This window comes from Homarus americanus, unplaced genomic scaffold (genome assembly GCF_018991925.1).
Source record: "Homarus americanus isolate GMGI-L3 unplaced genomic scaffold, GMGI_Hamer_2.0 scaffold54302, whole genome shotgun sequence".
Classification (NCBI taxonomy): domain Eukaryota; kingdom Metazoa; phylum Arthropoda; class Malacostraca; order Decapoda; family Nephropidae; genus Homarus; species Homarus americanus.
Window position 1 is genome coordinate 630,057 of NW_024751286.1, and position 27,090 is coordinate 657,146.

The 27,090-nt window shown below is 40.1% G+C and overlaps 1 protein-coding gene across 1 annotated transcript in view; it reads right to left on the minus strand.

Annotated features, from left to right (window-relative positions):
• LOC121854584 (mucin-17-like) overlaps nt 1-27,090 on the minus strand; it is a 42,733-nt gene that overhangs the window by 11,568 nt on the left and 4,075 nt on the right. The window contains 9 exon segments of the mRNA XM_042349265.1: nt 289-555; nt 2,558-3,660; nt 5,073-6,703; nt 6,706-8,928; nt 9,115-9,208; nt 9,246-16,382; nt 16,824-17,419; nt 21,571-21,673; nt 25,939-26,010. Coding sequence (XP_042205199.1) covers nt 289-555; nt 2,558-3,660; nt 5,073-6,703; nt 6,706-8,928; nt 9,115-9,208; nt 9,246-16,382; nt 16,824-17,419; nt 21,571-21,673; nt 25,939-26,010 — 13,226 coding nt within the window.

Genomic DNA, 27,090 nt, shown 5'->3' on the forward strand with positions numbered 1-27,090 from the left:
TTAACAAAATTACTTTCTTATTTTGCCTAAAACTGTTGAAGTGATTTACTTGGATGACCATGTCTGTCTGTCCAGATTCTAAAGGGCAGTTGCTCATAAGCCTATGCCCATGGGTGCATGAGTTGGAGGTCTAACCCCCTGATTTTCTAATCTATTTAAAGGGCAAGTTAAAATTGAGATAAATCAATAAGTAACCTATATCTTTAAATTTAACGAATTAATCCAACCCTGCCATACACCATAGTGGGTCAAATGTTTAGAAGCATGGGATAAAAATACTCTACACACCTGCTCTCAGACGAAAACCTGTCCTTCCTGCTCCTCCTCCTCTCAGACTTATCCCCTGATATTTTCACTTCATTTCTGTGTAAACGTGGACGAGAGGTCTTCTTGGCATCATCACAATGGGCTTTGTGCCCCTTTGAATCCCTTCTCCCATCAATACTCTTCCTCTTCTCACGTCTCTCTTCTTCACTACCAGAGTCTCTCTTAACTGATCGGAAAGTACCTTCCTTTGCCTTCTTCGGAGATAGTGACCTCGAGTCGCTTGATGACCTAAAGGTATTTATAAATTCAGTTTTCTAGTTCATAATAATATTAGTAACATAGTGCAACAATTATTTAGGTGAAGAGGAAGGGAAGTGGCTTATGCTTAACTTAAATTAATATAATACACTAAATACAGTGATCCCCTTGCTCATCCCACCCCATTATATATAGGGTATACATCAACTGGGGGCCTTTAACTCCACAAATTGTTTTGTGCTGTTACAAGAGAGCTGTTTGACAGAGCCTTAGATCAGTAAAGTCCTTCAAAGAAGTGATTCAAGATTATAAGCACTCACACAAAGATAAACTAATTCACCCTAAAATGGATATTATACTAAATATGATCCATGTTTTCAAAGCTAGACATGCAGAATTTACTGACATCTTTACAGTCAGACTAAATGTATGTGTGGAATGTGGAGGTTGCTAGGTTAAGCAATTTCACTGGCTGATTACTCAGTGGACTTGGCCTGGGGATCTCTTAAACTGTATATTCCAGTTACAAGCTATTACAGTGAACAATCTACTTTATTTTGGAGAGTAAAGTGACTGGGCATTTGTCTTAACTCATTCAAATCAGATTTTACTCACTTCTCTATCTTCATTTATTACCTTCCCATTGATCTAAATCACTTTATCATACCAACCTATACCTTGATGCTTTCTACCTTCCTACTTCCCAGCTAGAATATTCTTGTTACAAACTTTCACCCAAAATACAGACCACCTTCACACTTTCAATAATTTTCAAATTAGATTAACTATTGAAGCACTCACCATTTGTTACAGCAATGCAAGTGCACAAAAAATTAATGGCAGTTGCCTCAGGAAGTAACTAAATCCAAAGGAAATTTTAAATGACTGGGGTAAAGGGTAAACACTTTATACAGTATACCCTTAGCCATTAACCCTCTCAGCCTCAGTGTGAGACACATACATGCATGAAAACTTACGCTCAGCCTCAGGTTTTTACCGAAAAATCATTGAAAAAATAAAAATAATTTTTGGGGGGCTCATTTCACTGCCAAGGTTTTTTTTTAAATTGTAATGGGGTAAAATTGACTGAAACCATAAAAATTTGAAAATTCTTGAAATTTAAGCCAGTTTTTTAAGGTATAAGTTGAAAAAGTAGGAAAATGTTTAGTAACATATCGATTTCCATTCACATTTTCCTTTTGTATTATGGTGTTCATTGATATTTACTATACTGTATATCAAAGTAAGGAACAAAGCATGTAGACTATCGTGGTAAAAGGAAAAATAATATAACACAGCGTACCCTCCTCTCACTCTAGTGGCCAGAGCGACACCACTCACACGGTTGACCAAGAATGTCTCGGGGAAGGTAATAAGGCCCACACAAAGAAAACAACGTCCGTCAAATAGCACCCAAAGTTAAGTCAGTTTCACTGAATAGTTTTTGAGTTATTTGAAAATATATCCCATTGGACGTGGAGTCGCTAGGCCGAGCGCAAGTTTTTTTGCCTTTTGTGTTTGACGCCACAATGGTGTCGTGTGAGGCCGAGAGGGTTAAAGAAACTGGATATAAAATATATTTGAGCAATAAAATTCAATATCTATACTGGTTCTAAAGCTTCTAGGCTGGCTTGCCCCTCTTCCCCAAGCATCCATAATTCCCTCATTACCAACAGCCACACTTCCAGCCATTTCTCCTGCACTCGTTTGCCAACTATTTCTTTGTACAGTATCTACCCACCAATTGCCTTGCTATTCTACTATAACACTTAAAATCTTACTTAGTCACACCACATATTTTGCCTCATTACTATCATTTGCTTGAGTGTTGATAATAAAAGGTGTGATGATGTTAATGTTCTACAACAAGAAATTTTTACTCAGTTAAATTTCTTTCCATTTTCTGACTGCGGACTCTTTTATCATTTCTTGAAGATGTACTTAAAAATTCACATCCTCTGAAAACTATTCAATGCTAGTATCAACAAAAGAATTTTTCACTTCCATCAAAACCAACACGAGTAAACCTAACCTGCTACTGGAGGGTGACCTGTCCTTCCTCGATTTCTTCTCCGTCATCTTGGATTTCTCTTCCACAACCTTCACTTCATTCCGCTGCAACTTTGGTCGTGAAGCGTCTTTCTTTTCCTCCTTTGAGTCGCCGTGTCGGTGTTCTTCATTTTTCTCCGTTTTGTCGTCTTCATTTTTAATGCTTGACCTTCTCCTCTTACCTTCCTCTTTTCTGGCACTTTCATCCCCGTCCCTATGGGCAGATTTCTTGGATGTACTTCTTTCTTTGATGGGAGTGCTTTCTTCACTTCTTTCCCCCTTGGCTCTTCCAGGAGTTTCTTCACTCTGTCTTTTAGGAGAATCATCATTTTGTTTCTTGTGAGCTTGTTTAACCTTCTTCACTTCGGTCTCTTTCCTCGAGGCATCATCCTTTGGAGTATCGGGAACAATTTCACGAGACTTCTCTTCCTCTTTTGGAGAAACAACCTTAGGAGTAGGAGATTTTCCCCCATTTTCACCTTCTTCAATCTGCTGCTCTTTCCCTGCATCTGCGGCCTTCTTAGGAGTTTCATTTTGACTTTCATTTAACTCCTGGATGCTCTCTAGCTTCTGGGCTTCAACAGCCACCTTCTCTTCCACACTTTCCTCTTCTGTATCAGGTTCCGTGCTGTGCCCTCGTGAAGACCTTCTAGACCTTCTTACCGGTGTGTGCACTTCTCTTTCTGCACTCTCGCTCCTCAAACTCCTCCTCCGGTGTTGACCTTTCTGTAAATTTGTCTCTTCTTCTTTGTCGCTGCTTTGACCCTGAGATGTAGTTCTTGTCCTACTGGTCTCGGCCTCAGCCACCTTATCTTTCTCCACGCTCCTGCTACGAGTACTTCTAAGGCACCTGGAGTTCCCATTCTCCTCTTCCTGCACTTCTCCATTGTTACTGTCCCCTCTAGCTCTTCCTCGCGTGCTTCTCTGTGAAGACTTACGTGTGCTGCTTTCTTTTACTTCTTGATGACTATCATTACTATTTTCCTCAGCTGAAGCTTCACTTATTTTCTTACTCTTACGAGCACTCTGTGAGGCTGCCTCATTCTCAGCCTCTGCTGGAGTTTCTGCCTTCCTGCGACGAGCCATCTGTAACAAGAAAAAATGTCATTTCTATGTACTGTAATGCCTGAAAACATATTACACAAATTTTATACTTTTAGTACCATTTTATGGTGTCAGCATCATAACCATTATCCTTTTCCCTCATGGTTAGCACCTCGTGACCTAGTTGGTCTCCTCCATTTTCTCCACATACCCAAACCCTCGCAGCTTACCCATTATCAAAACCTTGCCAACAATCAGCCACCCTCTTAGATCAGAAAAGAGTTTCTTAATTTTCAGTGTTGTATCACACACACATCTCACCATTAGCTCAATCAAGCCTATGTACGTCATGTTTCACAGCCATACATCACCAAGCTCCCCATACCTCTTTCCTTCCAAGTGAAGAAAGGGTCCTCCTACCATCAATAAAAGTAGTAGCTCTTTTAACTACTTCTGACCCATGTAATTGAGCTAGCTTCAACTCCACCACCAGTGCTGATCATGTTACCCAAGTAGCAGAACTCATCAACACAGACTTGTTAAAGCCACATAAGATCCTGAACATAAAGCACATGTATAGTCCACAATACCCTGCAGTCAACCATTTGCACCACTGCAACTCTTCCAATCACCGCACATTATTGAGTTGGTACCAACACCTTTCTTACAGACAGCACATGACCAATTTTCACTTACCACCATATTCACTCTTATACCCTTTGACTCCATTCCTTTCTTTCACTTCTTACTGCCAGTTCAGCCAACAAAGTTGGTTAAGTGAGAGCTTATGGTGCTCTACATATAAAATAAAGTACCATATTATTTCACCATCCTGCACTCTTTAACTATGCCATTTAACATTTTATGCAACTCAAAAATATGTTTCATAGCTTCTCAATACAGAAATACCTAGCTATTCACAATCCTGCTTATACGCAATTCATATTATAACGCCCCACTAATTCTCAAAGAAAAAATGACAATACCCTACAGCAATATTTCAAACCACGAGGGCAAGCAGCAGCTCTCATACTCCACAGTGAGGTCCGCTTCACACTAGCGTATTTTTTTTTCTGCATGAAGACCCTTGAGTAGTTTGGCCTGCCTAAGTCATCTGAAAATCAGCCCCCAAAAATGCATTTTCTATTTATACCATTGTTTGAGAAAACTGTTTTCAGTGCCTGTACAAATTTTCACACTAAACACCACCTCAGCAGGACACATCCCTCTCATATAGTGAAGATTGCCTATATGTACTCAATTTGCAGGTTATTTTATTCTTTACAGGATATATATTGTATTCATGATACTGCAATTTGTTGGGTTGCATTACGGGCATTTTACATAGATATATTGTACTATATTATGCTTTGTTCTATTAAAATTCTGGAAGCACTCAAGAAAGGGTAAGCAAATATGTTAAGCCAGCATGTACTGTACATATAATTGCTTACCTCGGAAAACAAATAAATTCCACCGACGGGATCCACAGGGAAATCTGCGTCAGTATCTGAAGAATCAGTTGGGGTTTCTTTCTCCTCCAGGTCTTCGCTGCTATCACAACTTTTATCACTATTCACTTCCAGAGTTTCAAAATCACCTATGTCTTTCTCACTGTTCCCTTTGAATGCTGTTCTGTTGAAGAGCTTTGTATCTTCACTGTTCTCTTTCTCCCTATTCTTCAAAAATATATCCTTATTGAAACCTGTAGTATACTTTAAGTCACACTCTTCACCACTAACCTGGGAATCTGATTCGTTGAAAATTAATATTTCCTTCTGACCTGAAGCAAAGTAGGACTTTGCTAAAGATGTACTTCCTTCACAACTACTGTCTTTTTTAGCTTTAAATTCTGTGTGTGGAGTAAGTTGTTCAGCAAGAGCTTTATCTTCAATATCAAGTTTGGACTTCTCCTTGTTTACCACACTATGACTGACACTGTACTGAACTTTACCACTGGAGGAAGATGTCTTCACAGTTTCAGTATCTGTTTCTTTACTTTTAAGTGTCAATCTCTCCGGACAACTTTTGTTCAAGCTTGAAATATTTGTGTTTGACTTTTTCTGAGTTAGTTCTTTGGTTACAGTAGATATATCAACTGATTTCTTTATACAAGTATCTTTTGTCTCCGTTGAGGTAAATAAACTAGCAGGGTTAGCTTCAAGTCTAGTGGATACGGTATTAATATCCGGACACACTGCTGTCGTAGCAGGGGTTGTGCCGATTTCTGTCTTTGTGAGCACTGAACTCGCAACTGCACAAACTTCCTTCTTTATATTGGTGTTAACAATTTGACCCCAAGAAGGTTTTGTGGTTGTACTACCAACAACTGGTAAGACTTCACACTTCGTGACACTTGTGCCAACCACTGAGGAGACTCCTGTGTCTGTGGTGATTGTACTAACAGCTTGACAAACTTCTTGCTTTGCAGATAGTTTGCTAACACCTGGTGGTATTTCCGTTTCTGTGGCTACTGTACTAACAAATGGAAAGATTTCCGACTTTGTAGTTATTGATGACACTTCAGTCTTTGCAGGAGCTGTGCTAACAGGTGATAGTTTTGTCTTTGTAGCAACTACACTCACAACTAGAGAGACTTCTGCCTTTGTGGCTGCTGTACTAACAGCTGGAGAGACTTCTGCCTTTGTGGCTGCTGTACTAACAGCTGGAGAGACTTCTGCCTTTGTGACTGCTGTACTAACAGCTGGAGAGACTTCTGTCTTTGTGGCTGCTGTACTAACAGCTGGAGAGACTTCTGCCTTTGTGGCTGCTGTACTAACAGCTGGAGAGACTTCTGCCTTTGTGACTGCTGTACTAACAGCTGGAGAGACTTCTGCCTTTGTGGCTGCTGTACTAACAGCTGGAGAGACTTCTGTCTTTGTGGCTGCTGCACTAACAGCTGTAGAGACTTCTGTCTTTGTGGTTCCTGTAGTCACAGCTGGAGAGACTTCTGTCTTTGTGGCTGCTGCACTAACAGCTGGAGAGACTTCTGTCTTTGTGGTTCCTGTAGTCACAGCTGGAGAGACTTCTGTCTTTGTGGGTGCTGCACTAACAGCTGGAGAGACTTCTGCCTTTGTTGTTCCTGTAGTCACAGCTGGAGAAACTTCTGTCTTTGTGACCGCTGCACTAACAGCTGGAGAGACTTCTGTCTTTGTGACCGCTGCACTAACAGCTGGAGAGACTTCTGTCTTTGTGGCTGCTGTACCAACAGCTGGAGAGACTTCTGTCTTTGTGGCTGCTGTACCAACAGCTGGAGAGACTTCTGTCTTTGTGGCTGCTGTACTAACAGCTGGAGAGACTTCTGTCTTTGTGACCGCTGCACTAACAGCTGGAGAGACTTCTGTCTTTGTGGCTGCTGTACCAACAGCTGGAGAGACTTCTGTCTTTGTGGCTGCTGTACCAACAGCTGGAGAGACTTCTGTCTTTGTGGCTGCTGTACCAACAGCTGGAGAGACTTCTGTCTTTGTGGCTGCTGTACCAACAGCTGGAGAGACTTCTGTCTTGTGGTTCCTGTAGTCACAGCTGGAGAGACTTCTGTCTTTGTGACCGCTGTACTAACAGCTGGAGAGACTTCTGTCTTTGTGGTTCCTGTAGTCACAGCTGGAGAGACTTCTGTCTTTGTGACCGCTGTACTAACAGCTGGAGAGACTTCTGTCTTTGTGGCTGCTGTACCAACAGCTGTAGAGACTTCTGTCTTTGTGGTTGCTGTACCAACAGCTGTAGAGACTTCTGTCTTTGTGACCGCTGTACTAACAGCTGGAGAGACTTCTGTCTTTGTGGCTGCTGTACCAACAGCTGGAGAGATTTCTGTGTTTGTGGTTCCTGTAGTCACAGCTGGAGAGACTTCTGTCTTTGTGACCGCTGTACTAACAGCTGGAGAGACTTCTGTCTTTGTGGCTGCTGTACCAACAGCTGTAGAGACTTCTGTCTTTGTGGCTGCTGTACCAACAGCTGGAGAGACTTCTGTCTTTGTGGCTGCTGTACCAACAGCTGTAGAGACTTCTGTCTTTGTGGCTGCTGTAGTCACAGCTGGAGAGACTTCTGTCTTTGTGGTTGCTGTACCAACAGCTGTAGAGACTTCTGTCTTTGTTGTTCCTGTAGTCACAGCTGGAGAGACTTCTGTCTTTGTGGCTGCTGTACCAACAGCTGTAGAGACTTCTGTCTTTGTTGTTCCTGTAGTCACAGCTGGAGAGACTTCTGTCTTTGTGGCTGCTGTACCAACAGCTGTAGAGACTTCTGTCTTTGTGGCTGCTGTACCAACAGCTGGAGAGACTTCTGTCTTTGTGGCTGCTGTACTAACAGCTGTAGAGACTTCTGTCTTTGTTGTTCCTGTAGTCACAGCTGGAGAGACTTCTGTCTTTGTGGCTGCTGTACTAACAGCTGGAGAGACTTCTGTCTTTGTGGCTGCTGTACCAACAGCTGGAGAGACTTCTGTCTTTGTGGCTGCTGTACCAACAGCTGTAGAGACTTCTGTCTTTGTTGTTCCTGTAGTCACAGCTGGAGAGACTTCTGTCTTTGTGGTTCCTGTAGTCACAGCTGTAGAGACTTCTGTCTTTGTTGTTCCTGTAGTCACAGCTGTAGAGACTTCTGTCTTTGTGGTTCCTGTAGTCACAGCTGTAGAGACTTCTGTCTTTGTTGTTCCTGTAGTCACAGCTGTAGAGACTTCTGTCTTTGTTGTTCCTGTAGTCACAGCTGGAGAGACTTCTGTCTTTGTTGTTCCTGTAGTCACAGCTGGAGAGACTTCTGTCTTTGTGGTTCCTGTAGTCACAGCTGGAGAGACTTCTGTCTTTGTGGCTGCTGTACCAACAGCTGGAGAGACTTCTGTCTTTGTGGCTGCTGTACCAACAGCTGGAGAGACTTCTGTCTTTGTGGTTCCTGTAGTCACAGCTGTAGAGACTTCTGTCTTTGTGGTTCCTGTAGTCACAGCTGGAGAGACTTCTGTCTTTGTGGCTGCTGTACCAACAGCTGGAGAGACTTCTGTCTTTGTGGCTGCTGTACCAACAGCTGTAGAGACTTCTGTCTTTGTTGTTCCTGTAGTCACAGCTGGAGAGACTTCTGTCTTTGTGGTTCCTGTAGTCACAGCTGTAGAGACTTCTGTCTTTGTGGTTCCTGTAGTCACAGCTGTAGAGACTTCTGTCTTTGTGGTTCCTGTAGTCACAGCTGGAGAGACTTCTGTCTTTGTGGCTGCTGTACCAACAGCTGGAGAGACTTCTGTCTTTGTTGTTCCTGTAGTCACAGCTGGAGAGACTTCTGTCTTTGTGGTTCCTGTAGTCACAGCTGGAGAGACTTCTGTCTTTGTGGCTGCTGTACCAACAGCTGGAGAGAACTTCTGTCTTTGTGGTTCCTGTAGTCACAGCTGTAGAGACTTCTGTCTTTGTGGTTCCTGTAGTCACAGCTGAGACTTCTGTCTTTGTGGTTCCTGTAGTCACAGCTGGAGAGACTTCTGTCTTTGTGGTTGCTGTACCAACAGCTACTCTGTCTTTGTGGTTGCTGTACCAACAGCTGGAGAGACTTCTGTCTTTGTGGCTGCTGTACCAACAGCTGTAGAGACTTCTGTCTTTGTGGTTCCTGTAGTCACAGCTGGAGAGACTTCTGTCTTTGTGGCTGCTGCACTAACAGCTGGAGACTTCTGTCTTTGTGGCTGCTGTACCAACAGCTGTAGAGACTTCTGTCTTTGTGGTTGCTGTACCAACAGCTGTAGAGACTTCTGTCTTTGTGGTTCCTGTAGTCACAGCTGGAGAGACTTCTGTCTTTGTGGTTGCTGTACCAACAGCTGTAGAGACTTCTGTCTTTGTGGTTGCTGTACCAACAGCTGTAGAGACTTCTGTCTTTGTGGTTGCTGTACCAACAGCTGTAGAGACTTCTGTCTTTGTGGTTGCTGTACCAACAGCTGTAGAGACTTCTGTCTTTGTGGTTGCTGTACCAACAGCTGTAGAGACTTCTGTCTTTGTGGCTGCTGTACTAACAGCTGGAGAGACTTCTGTCTTTGTTGTTCCTGTAGTCACAGCTGGAGAGACTTCTGTCTTTGTGGTTGCTGTACCAACAGCTGTAGAGACTTCTGTCTTTGTGGCTGCTGTACCAACAGCTGTAGAGACTTCTGTCTTTGTGGTTGCTGTACCAACAGCTGTAGAGACTTCTGTCTTTGTGGTTGCTGTACCAACAGCTGTAGAGACTTCTGTCTTTGTTGTTCCTGTAGTCACAGCTGGAGAGACTTCTGTCCTTGTGGTTCCTGTAGTCACAGCTGGAGAGACTTCTGTCTTTGTTGTTCCTGTAGTCACAGCTGGAGAGACTTCTGTCCTTGTGGTTCCTGTAGTCACAGCTGGAGAGACTTCTGTCTTTGTGGCTGCTGTACTAACAGCTGTAGAGACTTCTGTCTTTGTGGCTGCTGTACTAACAGCTGTAGAGACTTCTGTCTTTATGGATGCTACACCCAATAGAGGAAGGACCTTCGGATTCCTTGTGGATGCAGTAATTTCAAGCGGTTGAGCTTCAGCCTTAGTTGCTGCTTCACCTTCAGCAGGGATAGATTCTAACTGCTTTGTAGCCACTCCACTCACAAGCAAACAGGAATCTGGGTTTGTGTGTGATAAACTTACCAATGGGTTATGTTTTATCTCTGTGGCTGTTACACCCACAACTGGCTGAGCTTCTTTTGTTGTGGTGACACTTTCAACCAGGTGAACTTCAGGTTTTGTGTTTGCTGCACTCACAACACGGAGAACTTCCGACTGCTGTGATGTTATTTCCCAAAGTGGTTGGTAGAGGTCAGTGTTTGTAGCTGATGTACTAAGACGGTGAGTTTCGTCCTTCTCTGTATTTGCTGAACTATCAAGGTAAACTTTCTCTTTAGGTGGGTTTGTGCTAACAAGGTTAATTTCCTCTTTAGTAGGTTCCAAACTATAAACAGGCAAATGTTTCTCCTTTGTTGCTGTTTTTCTATTTGGATGGTCTTGAAGTGCTGTGCTATCGTCCTTTGCAACAGCTTCAGTTTCAAGTGGAATAAGGTCTGTTGATTTCTTGGGTATTAATGTACAAGTACCAAGTAACCTTTCATCAGGATTTACCCCAAAGAAGCTGATGAAATCCTTCTGTCTACGTTCCTCCTGGTCAACAGAAGTGGCAGACCCAACACAATGGGATTTCTGATGGAGAATAGATCCTTTATTCTTGGAACCTGAAAATTCCCCAACAATTTCACACGTAAACTTATCAGCTGCCACTTGCTCCTCACGAGTATAAGATGTACCCTGATCGGGCTCTTGACCTTCACCAAAATACAAGTTGTAAGTTTTGATTTCACTGGAATCAACTGTCTGTGGGTTTTTCAAAGGTGTTTGTATGGTGTCCCCAACTTCTGTGGTACCTGAGGAACCGTTCTCCTTATTTGGTTTAAAATTGGTTTCTTTAATTTCCTCTTTATCCTTTATATCACGGGCCAAGACATTATATGTGGTGGAACTACTCAATATGTTGTACTCACAAGTTTGTGAAGTATTTAAATTGCTAATATAATGATCCTTGACTGGATGCTTTTCAGAATCTGCCTTTGTTGGCTCTTCCCTTTTCTCTAGAACCAAGCTGTCCTGGAAGTCCTGAGCAGGTTTATCACAACTGGTAATCTCTTCAGTTTCTAATGTGGGACTTTCAACTTCACTCGACTTGCTTTGTGATAGCTTGCTTGTGCTTCTGTTGACTGAGTTTGAAGAGGAATCTTCCCTCAGAGCAATGTCACACTGAGCTACCTTATCAGGAGATAATTCTATAAGATTTTTGCAAACTTCTATTTCCTTGAGGTTTAATTTATCTGAGGCACTTTGACTAATCTGGTTCAATGTTCCAAATCCAGTGGTAATTGAACTCGAATTATAATTGATATTCTTATTACTTACAGGAGGCTGACCTTCGGTTTTAGGATCACTGCTTCCAGGGCACTTTTGTTCAACTTCAACTTCAACCTGACCTACAGGTAGTTCATGAATTGGACCTCTATAAGGATATATTTGATTGCTTGTTCTGGGTAACTTTGATTCTCGAGTAGAAGTTTCCTCAAAGTTTGATTGGTCTACAGCTGGAAAGGTAATCACAGCCAAGCTTTCAATACAAGACCTTGATTCTGGGGCTAGATCTTTACTCCAGGTAGAGTCAATGCTACGGACTTGCAACCTTTCTTCACTCCCAGTGGATTTTCTTGATGCAGGTTCTTCTTCACTCACAAGAACACCAGTTGATATTGATTTGACCTCACTTCCTACTTTAATTTTACATGTAGATTTTTTTCCAGTTACTGAGCTAACCTTAGTTTCAACAATATTTAAATCTGAAGAACACTTTACCTCACCTTCACCTTCTGTATCTTCTTTATCAAAACTATTTTCCGTCTTAGTTTCACTTACTTTTGATTCTGAAGTAGACTTTAATTTAGTTCTAGATTCAGATGCTTTTGATTCTGAAGTAGCAAGTACCTCACTTCTAGATATTGGTGCTTTTGATTCTGAAGTAGATTCTAACTCTCTTACAGGTTCAGAATCTTTCAATTGTGATGGTAATTTGAACCCACTTGTAGCTTCAACAGTTCCTCCTCCCTGGATGCACACTTTCTCACTCGTAATTAAACTCGGAGCTTTTGTTGATGTAGGATCCTCGTTAGTTCTTGATGCAGTACAGGACACCGATTCTCTTTCCCTTAACACAGAAAATTTTAGGAATGGAGGAGATTTTGTCTTGTTTTCTGTTAAACCTGAACCGTCTTCTCCAGAAACAGGCTGGTCTAAATTAGTTTCGAGCTTTCTCTCAGAACTTGACTCTCCTTCAGAAAGTCCTCTAAAAAAGATTTCTTCTGAAAATGATCTTTTCTCATTTATTGCCGAAACAAATTTTGCATCAGAAGTGGATGTCTCTTCACTACTACTGTCAGTAGTAGTTTCCTCCTCAGTTCTTGATGGAGTAAAATTGATGCCTGATGTTTTTCTTTCAGTTCCCTCCGTAAAAGGCTTTGTAACAAATTTTTCAACGCTTCTCTCTTTATCAGGTTTTAAGTCAAAAATTAACTTTCCTTCACTCCTTTCAGTTACAGATTTTGTGGCTGAAATTGAATTTCCTTTACCTGTAAACAGAACCGATATGAAGTTAGAAGTAGGATTTTCTTCGCATCTATCTATAACTGAAGCCGATTTTTCTTCACAGATCTCAACAGATTTTGTAACGGCAGTTATTCTTCCTTCACTTTTTTCTGTAACAGATTTTGTGTCACAAATTGACTTTTTCTTGTTTTCCACTAAAACAGACTTAGTCTCTGGAGTAGATTTTTCTTCACTCACACCAACAGGTTTTGTGTCTAAAGTAGATTTTTCTTCACTTTCTGCTGAAACAGGTCTAGTCTCTCTAAATTTGTCTTCACTCTGTACAAGTTTTGTCACTGACGTGCACTTTTCTTCACTCACTTCTTTGTTCTTGGTGTGTGAATTATCTTTATTCTCACTTGTTACAACAAAAGTATTTGAGTCTGCTGTTTCCTCACTTCTTCCAAACGCAGGTTTAGAGTAAGCCGACTGGTCGTCACTGCTTCCAACAATAGGCTTACTCTTGGAAGTATACTCTCCTTCACTTCTTGTTACTAAAGGTTTTGTGACAGTATCAGGTCCATCAATTCTTTCTACAATCAATGTTGTTTCTGAGGCAGATTCTTCTTCAGTTCTAGCAACAATATGCTTTGTTTCCAAAGCTGATTCTAATTCATATCTTACCACACCTTTACTAACAGAAAAGCTTTCCTTGCTACTACTAAGACTGGGAGATGTGGATTGTGAAGATTCTTCCTCGTTGCTTTTTTTACAATTACTTTCTTCTGAAGGTGTTAATTTTGTACCGAGTGGGTCAGTCTGGCTGTTTAATATTTGATTTTCAGTGCTCTTAAACCAATGTGTTGATTGTATGCTTGAACCTTGAAAAGATTTTTTACTAGTAGGAACAGAAAAATTTAATTCCTGGCTTCCTTTGGGACCACCTGAACTTTCAGATCTACAAACTTTAAAGTAGTCAACCAAGTAGTTACCTTGCTTTGGGCTATGAAGAGAACTCAGTAGATATTTGTCCTCACTCTGAAAAAATGTTTTAGGTGTAGTAAAATCAGAATGTGGAATGGATTCAGTTTCTTTTCTAGAATACTTGTCTCTATTTGGTGAAGTCTCAGAATTTGGTTCTTCCACAAGAGTATTTTGATGTAAACTAAGCAATTCCAAATTATCCTTGTTCCTCTGACTTAAACAACTTTCTTCAAGGATATCCTTTCTGTCAATAACTAGAGAATGCAAGACCTCTATATCCTTTTCTGGTGAAGCTGCAGATACTTCAGCTTCTTTACTTGCAATATGTTTATTTTCAGTAGCTTGCAGTACAATTCCAGAGCCAGATGGTTTTGTGTGTTGGACCAATTCTTCCTTCCTTGTAGAAGATACAATTTCAGTGTTATCACTTCTACTCTTGACTACTTCAGGCAGGTTTTTATTGCAGGCAAATACAGTATCTTCATCAGCCTTAGCTTTGCTTGTTGTGGCAGAAGGGCTTTTCAGAGAGTTACCTTCACCAGTTAAAATTATATTTGGGGAATCTTTTGGGGAGACCTTTTGAATTTCCTCCTTCAGCTCAACTTCCTTTGAGCTGTCTTTTCCTCTCTCTCTCTCCTCAGTGCTAAAGCCAGGAGAAAGTTTATTCAAATTGTGTAAAGTGAGATCATAATCTGTTGTTTTTGTCACATATGATTCTTGAGGTTTCCCTTGACAACTTACTGAACCTTCTTTTGTTTCTTGCAAGTCACTTGGGGATTCTGTGCTTGATCTTTTTTCAAATGGAAACTCCTTGACACTAGTTTTCTCAGAACAAGCAGCTTCTATAAGTAGGGTTCCAGTTTTACACTCCAATTGCTTGCTTATTTCATTTTTTCTTGCTAATTCTTTGGGAGTTTCTTTGGTAGGATCTCCTTTCTTTTGAGCTGTATCTAAAAGTTTTTCCCAAATTTTAGTCTTCAATGGACCGGTTGGTAGAGCAGCTGGTTTACGTAAGGGACTGACAGAGGGGGCACGTGATAAGGGTTCTCTAACCCGAGCTTTAACAACTTCTGATTCTTCAGGAGAGATTCCTTTAGTGGTATTATCTTTCTTCTTTACTATCTCCTCTTCCAAGGAACTAGAAGCCTCAACTTCACACTTTTTACTGGATTCTCTGTCACTGATAGTAGGTTTTATAGCCTGGCTGTCAGAATGTGCTTTTGTACTATGTGTTTTCTTTGATGGATCAACAGACTCAGATATCACAGGTTTGGCATCAGTCACTGTAGACACAAATGGGGATACTGTTAAACTAACACTCTTGTAAGGACTGCAACTGGTTTCACACTTTATATCTGCCTCAAGTGAAAATGTCGATGACTTTGGTTGGCCTGGTGCTGAGAGAACACTTTTTTCTATACTTTGTACTACCTCCTTAGACTGTTTTTTGGTATCAACAATAACTTTGGATAAAATTCCTTCAACCCTTTCTTCACTCTCTCTTCCAAATTTGTTTTTATGTTTATTCAAAAGCTCACTTTCGTTTGAAGTTTCACTTTTAATAATTTTTGAAATATCTTTTAAGTCTTCACTTGCTATAGGATTTCTTTGAATTACTGCTTTTTCTTTTTCACAAATACTCACATGAGAGCCACCTTTTATGTACAGTTTTGTATCTGACTTTGTTTCATGTACAGATACCTCTACTTTTACCTGCCTAAGTTTATCACAGTTTGATGACTCCTGCTGCTCTTCTGTACTTTTTACTGGAGGTCTTTCATCATAACTACTAGCACTAAATTCAGAAACCTCATCTTTAATTTTCACAGACGATTCTTTACCTTCGCTTTTACTTTTTGTATCTAAACCTGACAACTGTGTTTTCACTCTTTCACTTTCAAGTTCCTCACCCACTTGAGAAGGTGGGTTCAAATTTTCAGAGATTTCATCTAATTTCTCTTTGGCGATTTGTGAATCTGACTGGGTGATCTTTTGTAACCTTTTCAATGAGACAATAGGTTGCAAATTTGTATAGTCTGGTCCCTGTAAAGTTGAACCATCCCCAGAGTGTTGATTCTCACTTTTGTTCACGGGAGCCCCGAGTACTGGATTCAATGATTCAGATACAGAAGGAATGACTTTAACAGACAACCTTTTCTTACTGGAATCATCACTGTTTACACTTACAATTGTCTGCTCTGGTTCTCGATGGCTTGTGGATGCACTATTACCAAAGACTGAGCTAACCTCAGGTTTACCAATTTCCTGTGGTTGACCACTTATATGTTTTCTATTATTATGATTTACACGCTTACTTCTAGCTTCAGTTAAATTGGCTAGTTCCTTCTTATCACTACTACAACTTTCTATCTTTTTCTTTGGTTTTTCATCAACAGGATTAGGCACAGGGTCGGGTAACTTAATTTTAAGAGACGGCACTCTGTCTTTGAGATCACTGTGTGGGGAACTACCAACAGGGCTAGCTTGATAATCTGGGTCTTCCTGGCCCTGTGAGTGTCGGGCTGACCGCTTGCGAGAGCGTCGTGACGACTGCTGCCGGTGCTCCTCTTCCGACTCTTCTTCCTCCGAGTCTTCAAGTGATACTCTGCTCAAAACTCGTGCAGCACGGGCAGAACTTCTGCTCGGCCTGCAACAGTTTGAGGAAGTTGATGGTGTCTCTGGACTTGGAACAGGTGCCAACTCACTCTTCAACTTCTTGACCTGGAAAAAGAATGTAGATAATAGTTCTTTGTTCAAAAAATAAAATAAGATAAAATCTCATATATGACATCTAATGATGATAAATGTGAAATCATTCCAGAAAACAAGGATCCCATGCTAGTCAAAGTTTAATTAACATGACTAAAAGCAGCCCTCTTTACAACAATACACTGCAGATATTAGATGTGGGGGAACATCTCATATCCAGGTAGTTTATGAGGGATGCAGTAAACAGTTAACCAAAGTAACTTAAGAGCAGTATTACTAATAAGACTAAAGAGACAGGATGATTACACATCCTGAGGACATTAAACTAAGGATACATCTGAACATGTTCCTATTTGTATTCAGAAAAAGTGGTTTGGCCGTGTTTACATATTTCCACAATTGGCTAGTACACAATATGATTTTCAAGCTACATTATTAATCATTGCTCCTTACCTTAAGTGTGAGTGGCGCTAGCAGCCGCTCCTTGGGTGCTGTGGGGTGAGCAGGGGTAGCTGTGGTGAAATGTGAGGTAACACTAGCATTACTTGGTGTGCTTGCACCTTGTCTAGCAGAGACTTGTCTTCCAATAGACTGTCTGCCACTCGGTGCTGCCGAGATGGGAACACTGTTGCTGTCAACAGATGACGAGGTTTTAGATAAAGATGACTGGCTGGATCTGATAACGGGCGTTGTAATGGGCTTAACGGTGGGTGTTGTCTCACTTTCAAGAGAGCACGATGAGATGGTTTTGGATGCGGGAACCTTGGCTGCAAAGGTGGTTGTGTTCTTTACAGTGGGAGCTGTTGCAGTCTTAACAGTGGGGGAAGCTGTTGTGACAACAAAAGTTGTGGTGCTTGGAACAGTTACAGATGTTTCAAGTTTGGAAGAATAAGAGCGACTACTGCAAGCCTTATTCCCCTTACTCTTAGTACCCTCTAGTCTATCCTTGTCCCTGCTTTGTGTTTCCTCACAAGTGGACTCTGATGACTGGAATGCTGGAGTTGCACCAGCTGCTTCAGATGGTGCAGCAGTGGCTCCTACGGTTTCTGCTGGATGAAATGTATATGTATAAAATTGAGAAATTTATGAACATTATGGTTTGTGCATCTCATCAACTTACCATGTGGCACTTAACATACCAAAATTAACTGAGTGTCATATACTTTTAGCAAAAGACCTTTCTAACCCAAACCAAAATAGCCTGTCCTTTTATTACCCAATAAAGTCAAGCCATAAATTACTTTTACTCCTGGGTGCAATGGATTTCAAAATGAACAATACCTCCCCCGCCATCGGGACACAGTTGAGACTGGAGGTGCTGTTACAAAATATAATGGGTATGTGAATATTGTCTTCCCATCCAAGATCCATTACAAATACTGTACAGTACATATAAATTATTAATGTTTTCTCGTTTCTTTGATTTTTCATTTTTTAATGAATGAAAGATAAGTCTTGAAATACGGCTTGGAAAGTAAAGGTGCACAATAATATCATCAGCTCCCTGAAATGACATTTTGACTATTCTAATTTCATGTAAACTGTAAACACGAAGAATTTCATGTTTGTTGTTTAATACTATCGTGTGGCCAGCTGTCAAAATGAGAGAACACTGACCAAGCTGATATACCGTATTTTTTGGCTTGGAAGACGCTGCATCGTGGAAGACGCACCCTGATTTTGGATTTTATTTATTTATTTTATTTCATTTATTTTTTTTACGGGTATTAGCCCACACGGGCACAGGTCACTGACCCACATCGGGGCCTAAGGGGCGAAAATGTAATAATAATAATAATAATAATAATAATAATAATAATAATAATAATAAAGAACCATAGAGAAATACAAAAATGAAAAAAAAATAGATCAATAGTGAGAAACAATATACAGTACTCTATTAGCCTTGTTTCGAGCAAATACACAGTGTTTACTCGGCTTAAAATTCATACCAGTACTTAACATTAATCCTAAATCTTTCTCGCAGTCGGATTCCTCAATAACATTGTTGTTCATCTGGTATCTGGTTTCCCTGTTTACATCTCCTATACTGAGTACTTTACATTTGTCCACATTGAATCTCATCTGCCATTTTCCCGATCATTCGAAAAATTTGTTTACATCTTCCTGTAGTTTTGCGGAGTCATCGTCAGATTTAATTACACGCCCTATTTTAGTGTCATCAGCAAATTTACTTTTGTTGCTGTCTACGCCGATATCTATGTCGTTTATGTATATAATAAATAATAATGGTCCGAGTACTGAGCCTTGGAGAACTCCATTAGTGACATTGCTCCAGTGGGATTTAGTGCTGTTAATGCTCACTCGCTGTTTCCTGTCCTGTAACCATGCCCTAATCCGTTTTAGAATATCTCCTTTAATGCCACAAGCCTCTACTTTCTTATTAGTCTTTCGTGGGGGACTCTGTCGAAGGCTTTGCTAAAGTCGAGATATACATCATAATTGTGCCCCTCGTCCACCGATTCGAAAACAGTTGAAAAGAATGTTAATAGATTAGTTAAGACATGAATGCCCGCTTGTGAAGCCATGTTATGAATCATTGATCAACTTGTGCTTCTCCAGGTAATTTCAAATAATTTGAAATGATTGCTTCCAGTAATTTACCTACAATTGATGTTAGACTGATTGGGCGGTAGTTAGAGGATAGTGATCTATCTCCCTTCTTGATAATCAGTATTACATTCGCTATCTTCCAGGATTCTGGTACTACACCTGTTTTTAAGGACATGTTAAACAACTTTGCTCAGGGCATACTAAGCTCTTCCTTACATTCCTTTAATACTCTGGCAAATATCTCATCGGGACCTGGTGACTTATTAGGCCTTAGTTTGTCTATTTGCTTACTAACATCATTACTAGTCACTACTATCTCGCTTTATTTATTTTCTTCACCATCTCTGTATAGAGACGGAGCCTCAGGTATCATGTTTAAATTTTCGGAGGTGAAAACTATTGAAATACTGTATATTTATTCAGATTATTGCTCATTTCTCCGTCGTTATCGATTAGCTCGCCGGTATCTGACTGTTTTGGTCCAATCTTTTCTCGTGTTTTAGTTTAATACATTTGATAGAATCCCTTGGGGTTTGCCTTAGCCTCCCTTGCTATCTTCAGTACCATTTTGTCGTGTACAGTACTTTCATAATCTCTCATAAAGTAAATAAATGTTATTAAATAAGCAATCAGAATAATTTGAACATTTGTGTCCCATCAAGTAACAGAACCTCAATAAAACATGGAAAATGACTGTTCTACAATAAAACCAATCTTTCCCATTTAATCACTGTATTAAGAATTTTGAGCACGACCAAATTATCCATGAAAGGTTCAGCAAACTTACCTCATGAACTACAGTAGTTGGTTTCCACCATATTTGTACACATTAAAAATAACTCCTATTACCTATATCCTCCTAACTATACTTACACTGATGTTTGTAGTTTCATTACAGGTTGTACCTCTCAAGTCCGGCAACCTCGGGACCTGACCGGTGCCGGACCATGGAAATTCACCCTTTTCCTGGATAGATAGTGACTTGTGCTTATGCTTGGAAGCACTAGCACCACTTTCACTGCTTCGTGGTCTCTTTGAAGAAATATTGAAGGGTTAAATGTTGTACAGTAGGTTCTCAAATTTCGCGAGTTTTTAATTCAACGTTGTTTATTTGGACACAAAAAAAAACACTACACAATTTAAAATTTTGATGGTGGAAACTCGAATTTTGACGGGTTTGAGCGGCCCGCCAACATTCAGACGTGCATAATCGTGTAAACAGCATCATTTCTCTTATGTACAAAAGACTCATTATTGTTTATTACTGAATGTCTTTTTGATTGAATTAATGTTTGTGTGCAAAATGAACAATACAATTCATTAATAATACGTAGAATATTAAAACACACGAGGAGATGAGACGGCAGTTTTCGTTGTTTACAAAACCAGTGGCTGACTGGTTCTACATATAAAACTGAAGAAAATAAGACCCTGGTAGTAGCCGTAGTAAAATTAATTTAAAAAATTAATATGGTTGTTTTAAGTAATGTTATTTAATGTTAATAAATGGAACAATAAAAGTAGCTAACCATAAATGGTAAAGAAAAAAAGTGAGACTGCGCGTATGTAAGTGCGCACATGTGAAAATATATCGTCATTACTCTACATAAGAATATGAGAGCAACGCTTATTTACTATACATATATATTTTAAATCATGTTTCTGAATTTAAAATATAAATTCTACCCACCAGTGGTGGTAAAGTTGAAAACATAAGGACAGGTAATGTTGTGTGTGTTTTTACTCTGATGACGAAGTTGCCAAGTCATCAGGTTCAACTCTAGCTAAAGCTGTTGAACATAAAAACCTTTTCTGTGTTGTTTTTAGTTTTTATTTAACTTTATCTGTGTTATTTTCGTTGGTTTATTAGGATGTTGCTTTATTAGAGGTAGTAATTCGCCAAAAACGTAGGGTAAATAAGGCAAATTTTAGCCAAACATCAAAAGTACCAAACTCAAATTAATTTTCTCCATGGGCAAACTAAAATCGTTCCGGACCACAGAATGCTGGACTAGAGAGGTACAACCTGTACCTATAAATATTCTCAAGGGTGAAGCTTCAAATAAATTATTTTTTCTCTTGACAAAATTTTGTTCACACATGAGCATCACAAGTCAATTACAGGCAAACAAACACCATAATCAAGGGTCAAGATTCAGCAAGACTAAATTATTGACAACTACACAAAATTGGGACTGAACAGCTTTGATATCACATTATCAATATCTAAAAGCACTTGATTTCCAAGCAGTCCACACAATCTATTGAAGCTATTAAGCAGTATCTTCAAACACATAGCAACACAAAGCTGGACGACATACCAGTTTAGAATCCCATTACCTTAATGATAGATTTACATACACATTCTGAATCAATAGTGTACCAAAAATTTAATTTCCTTTCCTATTCTCATTCACTTTAAAATATTTTCCATCTGATAAAGCAGACACTATAAATTTCAATTGCCTTTCTAGAAGTTCTTTGAATCAGAAACGCTTGAAGATGTCCACATAAACTGTACCAGAGCTCTACACTATTACTCCCTGAAGTACTGTACAGGTCTGCTAAGCAAAGGTCACAACCATTATTGTAAAGAAAGAATATATTTACTGCAGTATACACTCACCTCTGTACTGCCTTCGTGCTTCTATCTGCTGTCGATAAAGTGCTTTCTGAGATTGGAAATATTCTCTGATGAAGTCATTGTCTAGGTTGGCTTCATTTTGTAGCTGCAAAGGAAAATTATGATTATTTTTACTTGTCTTGCATAAAACATTCATAAAATAATAATCGTTAAAGCTCAACACTTCATTAAATCTTAAAAATAGACAGTGAAAAAGTTCCAGCTAATTAAATTGTTAAAAAAGTCAAATCCTGCCTTTACCTATTACACTGCTTGACAAGTTAAATATGTGATGTAATCTACAGTAATGTAATCTGTAATCACAAATAACATAACATTACTCTCATGTTAACTTTGGCTTCACCAATATTTGTGTTTTCCAGGATCACATGAATAACAAGGACCACCAGACATTCACAGAACAAAGCCATGGAACTAAGCATCACTGGATATACTGTACAGGTCCACCACAGATTTTCCGGCACCCTTGGTTCCAAAACCTCACCGAATTATCCGTTTTGCCGGACCAACTGAGGTCAGGTAATAATAATTCAACAATACTGTACACCTCTGACCCACTAATGATACACCTCCTGTGTCTCTAAAGCACCATGGACTGATAGAAACTTAAATTAAATAAACATTAAATGTAAATTAAATGTGAAAAAGCCATAATTTTTAGCAATATTACTGTACAGTGGTCTCTCGGTTAACGAACGCTTCGGTTAACGAATTACCTTCCATAAGAATCTTCAATTCGGTTAACGAGCAAAAATTCAATTAACGAAATCCTTACGAAAATCATGTTTTGTTGTGAGCATCAGCTGATGGACTAGTCTGCCAATTCAATAATCTGTTCTTTGTTTACATTCATTTCCAGTGGAGTAAATATCAAGAAAGTTGTGCTATTTAATATTTTTTAATGTTATATATTAAAATTATTAGTCATTTTAACATTTATTTAACATATTGATAATATATAGCACAGTGCAGAGTTGATTTAAACAAAATAATCTTGAATTACACCCACTTCTAATTCCCATCTTTTTTTTTTACTTTGTATGTACTTTTCGGTGAGCAATACAGGGTTTATTCATCATCTTCGCCCTAGGCTTAGGGATAAATTTCCAATGAATAAATATTTCAAAATCGACCTTATGGCTCCAGCACTTGGCCATCAGACAGAGTGGCCGACTCCCCTTGATAATGAAGAATCCACTTAATGCGAGTCCAATCGGTGGACGGGACGTCGGCGACGCGGGTTTCGGCAGCCAATCGGGTGGTCACTCGGCGGGGGAATGTCCGTGCTGTCTCGGTTCCCACAATTTTACCCAGATTGTGTCATAAGTCTTCGCCTCTGCCTTTTTGTGCCTTTTCTTGGATATTATTACTTTCATTATGTCCTCACCTGAGAGTGATGGTGCAGGAGAGGGTCCTAGGCACCCACGTAAGCGAGTGAGGGACGAAAATACGTGGTAATTAGAGGGGACAAAGGAAAAAAGGAACGCTAGCACCGAGTACACGAGTGTGAGAACGAATAAAGTTGTGGGGAAACGTGTTATTGGCCCCACATGCAAGGATGGCTGCATGGCCAAGCTTGGTGAAGAGAACGTAAGTAAGATTTTTTATGATTTCTGGACTATTGGTAACCTTGATAAACAGAACATTTACATTAATAAACTCATAACCTCTGGGCACGTTGGCCGTTCACATATTGCTGACCGTGTCTCTCTCAAATTATGTACTATTACGTACAGTGTTATTTACGAGAATGGGACACTAACAGTGTGTAGGAATGCCTTCTACTTTATTCACTGGATTGCTGAACAGCGTGTGAGGACTGTGCTGAGTAAGGTGAATGTGACTGTGGAGGAGGACACGAGGGGCAAGACAGCTGAATCACACGTGCCCAGTATTAGTTTAGTCAGAAGACAGCTGGTGATTGAACACATAAGATAGCTATATGGCTGTTAGCAATCATTACAGCCTCACCACCGAACAAAGTCTGCACAGGAAGCGCGCAAAAGTTCTTCACGGCTCCCTGAAAGCTTATGCTGATGATGGTGTGTTGTGTGTCATCTTGATCGACCTGCAGCAGACACTCCCCGCATCAACTCTGGAGTTCAGTATTATAGATGCAAACTGTGGACCTATAACTTTGGGATCCACAATGTCAACGCTGGGAACGCTTCAATATATCTGTGGAGTGAAACCACGGCAAAGAGGAGGTCTTCTGATATTGTCAGCTGTGTCATGCACTACATCAGGACACAAGTAACCACTTCAGTCATGAAACTCGTTATTTTCAGTGATAACTGTGGAGGGCAAAATAAAAACCTACACTTTGTTCTGGCCTGCTTTTGTTACATACATGAGGGGCACTTCACTGACACCAAACACATTTTCATGGTCCCTGGCCACTTCTACCTTCCCTGTGACGGTGACTTTGGCCACACAGAGAACTCCCAGGAAGATGGAGGTCTATACACCAGAGGGCTACGCTCCAGCAACCAGGGGGTGCAGGCACACAAAACCATTCTCAGTTGTGAACATGAAGAGGGAGGACTTCCTAGATGTCTCTGTTTAGTTTCACAGATCACCAAACTCCATGAACCAGGGGTCTGTTTCACTGACACCAAGGTCTTGACCTACTCCACAGCTACAAGGAGGGGTATGGCATCAAGACAACATACAACCTCACAGACCCCTACATTGTCAGGCTGCAAAAAGGACGAGGCAATAAGTACCTTCCAACCTTCAACTTGGCTTCCGTGACTACAACCCAAGTATGACAAACCTGTGGCGCTGACCCCCGAGAAACTGAGCGACGTCGAGGACCTGATGCAGTATATTCCTGAGAAGGGGGTTACTTCAGGGACATCATTGCAGGGCAGAGGGATCCAGTGCCATACATCGGTGAGGTTCAACCCTGGTGACGACCTCATTGAGTACCAACCCCCCATCCCACCCCACCTTCCATCACTACACACACCTACACAGCATCAGGAGCGATGAGTAACGTCTTTTTTTTTTCACACCTGAATCTCCCAGGGATTGAACCCTGGACCTTGTGAGCAACAGCCAAAATATTGCCATTCAGGCATTTCCACAGCACATACTTCACTTTTAAATAGATTTTCATGTACTTATTTACATTTTTCAGCATATTTCTATGTCAGGTAAAACTACATTAAATTTCCTATACTCAGACACAAAAAATAATCAAAATCGTATGGTTGGTTAGTCACAAAAAATTAATGTTAAAAAACTTTACCCTCAATTTACTCAAAACATGATTTTGGTTGATTCGTCACCATCAATCACAGCACCTCATATAATGCATCCTAAACTGTGATGCTTGAGGTTTGAATGGAGTTGTCGCAGCCATCGTGAGTGTTCGGAGGAGTGCCAAACAAATGCTATCAGTAGGTAATGCTCACGTGTCCAATGTCTTATTATTACAACTATAACTTCAAGACATCCCTCCCTACCAAGAAGGACAATTATGTCCAGTTCAGTGAAAAAGTGAGGGTGATGGTATTGATGATGTGTACTGTACTATGTAATCTAATGTCTTTTTCCTTTTAAGCCGATTAGAAAAACTGTACTATATCTGGTACCAAAACAGCTTACATCAGCATAAACCAGGCTTATTGGACCTCTTTATGAAGTGTTAGTGCTATGACACAAGTTTACTGTTTATACTGTGACAGAGAAATAAGTAGACAAGCAGAAAAAGCAAAGAGAAAATTGTATATTATAGGCCTACTGATACCTGGAAACTAGCTACAGCCAGGTTCAAACACCGTCCCAAACCATCAGAGCTGCCGGATTGTCGGGTCCCGGATTAGCAGGGTCCAACCTGCACTAAGGTAAGAAGCCCCACCCCACCCCCCCCCTCCCCTCCAAAAGCGTGAGTTTGTTTGTGACTTTGAAGGAAAATATTCTTCATTTTAAACTTTCTTTTTCCACTCATATCTTGCAAGTTAATGTTTTTGAAGTTATATCTTTACATCCATTAAATTCAGCATTAAAATGAGCCAGAATTGTGTATCCTTAACAGTTATATATGAATTAGTTTGAGATAATTAATATTAATCAAACATTGATGAGCCAATGAGCTGCTAGGGGGCTGGGGTTTGTACCACCGAGTCATAACTTTACCTTAATCACGAGTAAAATAAAGAAAAACAGGAGCATTATAGATTAACTTTCCCAAGCCAATTCACTCTCAACAACTGATCACAACATAACTTTATCCGTAACAGTAAATAACTAATAACCATGCATAGAAATATATAAATGAATGAATCAAGAGGTCTCACCCGACTTGCCTAAGAAAACCCAACAGAAGGTGTCACAATTACTCACCCATCTGTTAGGGACTTCCTCTTCGTTAACTGCTGCTGTGGCTTTCGATTTTCTGTTCTCAAACTGTACACTCTGTAAACAAAAACAAGACTAATTACTAAACATTACCAGTAAGTATGCTTTAACAATCCCAACATCCCTGAATTATGCATTTTAAGGTTTCTATTCTTATATAAGTAATGCCAATTAAAGGTTTGATCCCAAAAACCCATTACAGTGGTCCCTCGGTTAACGAATTACCTTCCATAAGAAACTTCATTTCGGTTAACGAAATTCTTACGAAAATGTTTCGACATGCTTTGGCTTGCTCACCAGCTGGAAGACTAGTCCGCCAATACAGAAATCGGTTCTAGGGCTTACATTCGTTAAAATTGGAGTAAATATCAAGAAGGTTGTGCTATTCAATAATTTTCCATGTTTTATATAAATTTTTTTTAGTCATTTTAACACTTATTAAACATAATTGCGGTACATACAGGGAACTAGTTTTTGGTGCGCCCATCAGCCACTTCACTCACCCACCAAGGCCTTAGTTTGTATCTCTGTTCAGTGGAGGAAACATCTTGCTTGTGGGTCTCTTGAACACAGAGTATTTTTACGTTTTTACAGTACAATTATTGGTCATTCTGAAATTTATTTAACATATTGTATAGACAATATATAGTGCAGTGCAGTGTTGATTTAAAGAAAATAATTAAGAATTACACCTAGTGAACTTAAAAATTTTGTGGGTAAAATGACGGCATCAAGCATGGGGTGATTTCTCTTCCACCCCCACTTCCTTCTCCTCCACCCCCACTTCTAATTCCCATCATCACCATCATCAACCAGGAGCCTTCATCATGCACACCTCAAAGTAAGTGTACTTTACTGCATTTTTTTTACTTTGTATGTGATTTTCAGTGAGCTAGAACCAATTACCCAAAATCCCATTGAAACAATGGTTTCGGTTAACGAACGACCTTCTGGAACGAATTGTTTTCGTTAACCGAGGGACCACTGCATACAGTAAATCAAAACCAGCGAGGAAAGATACACCCAGGCTCATTGGAATTTCCCTCATAACTCCTACAGCCACACAAACACCATAATTTTCTCATTGCCTAATGCAGTACAAACAGTGTTTTATGCAGCCCAGATAAAGGCATGAAC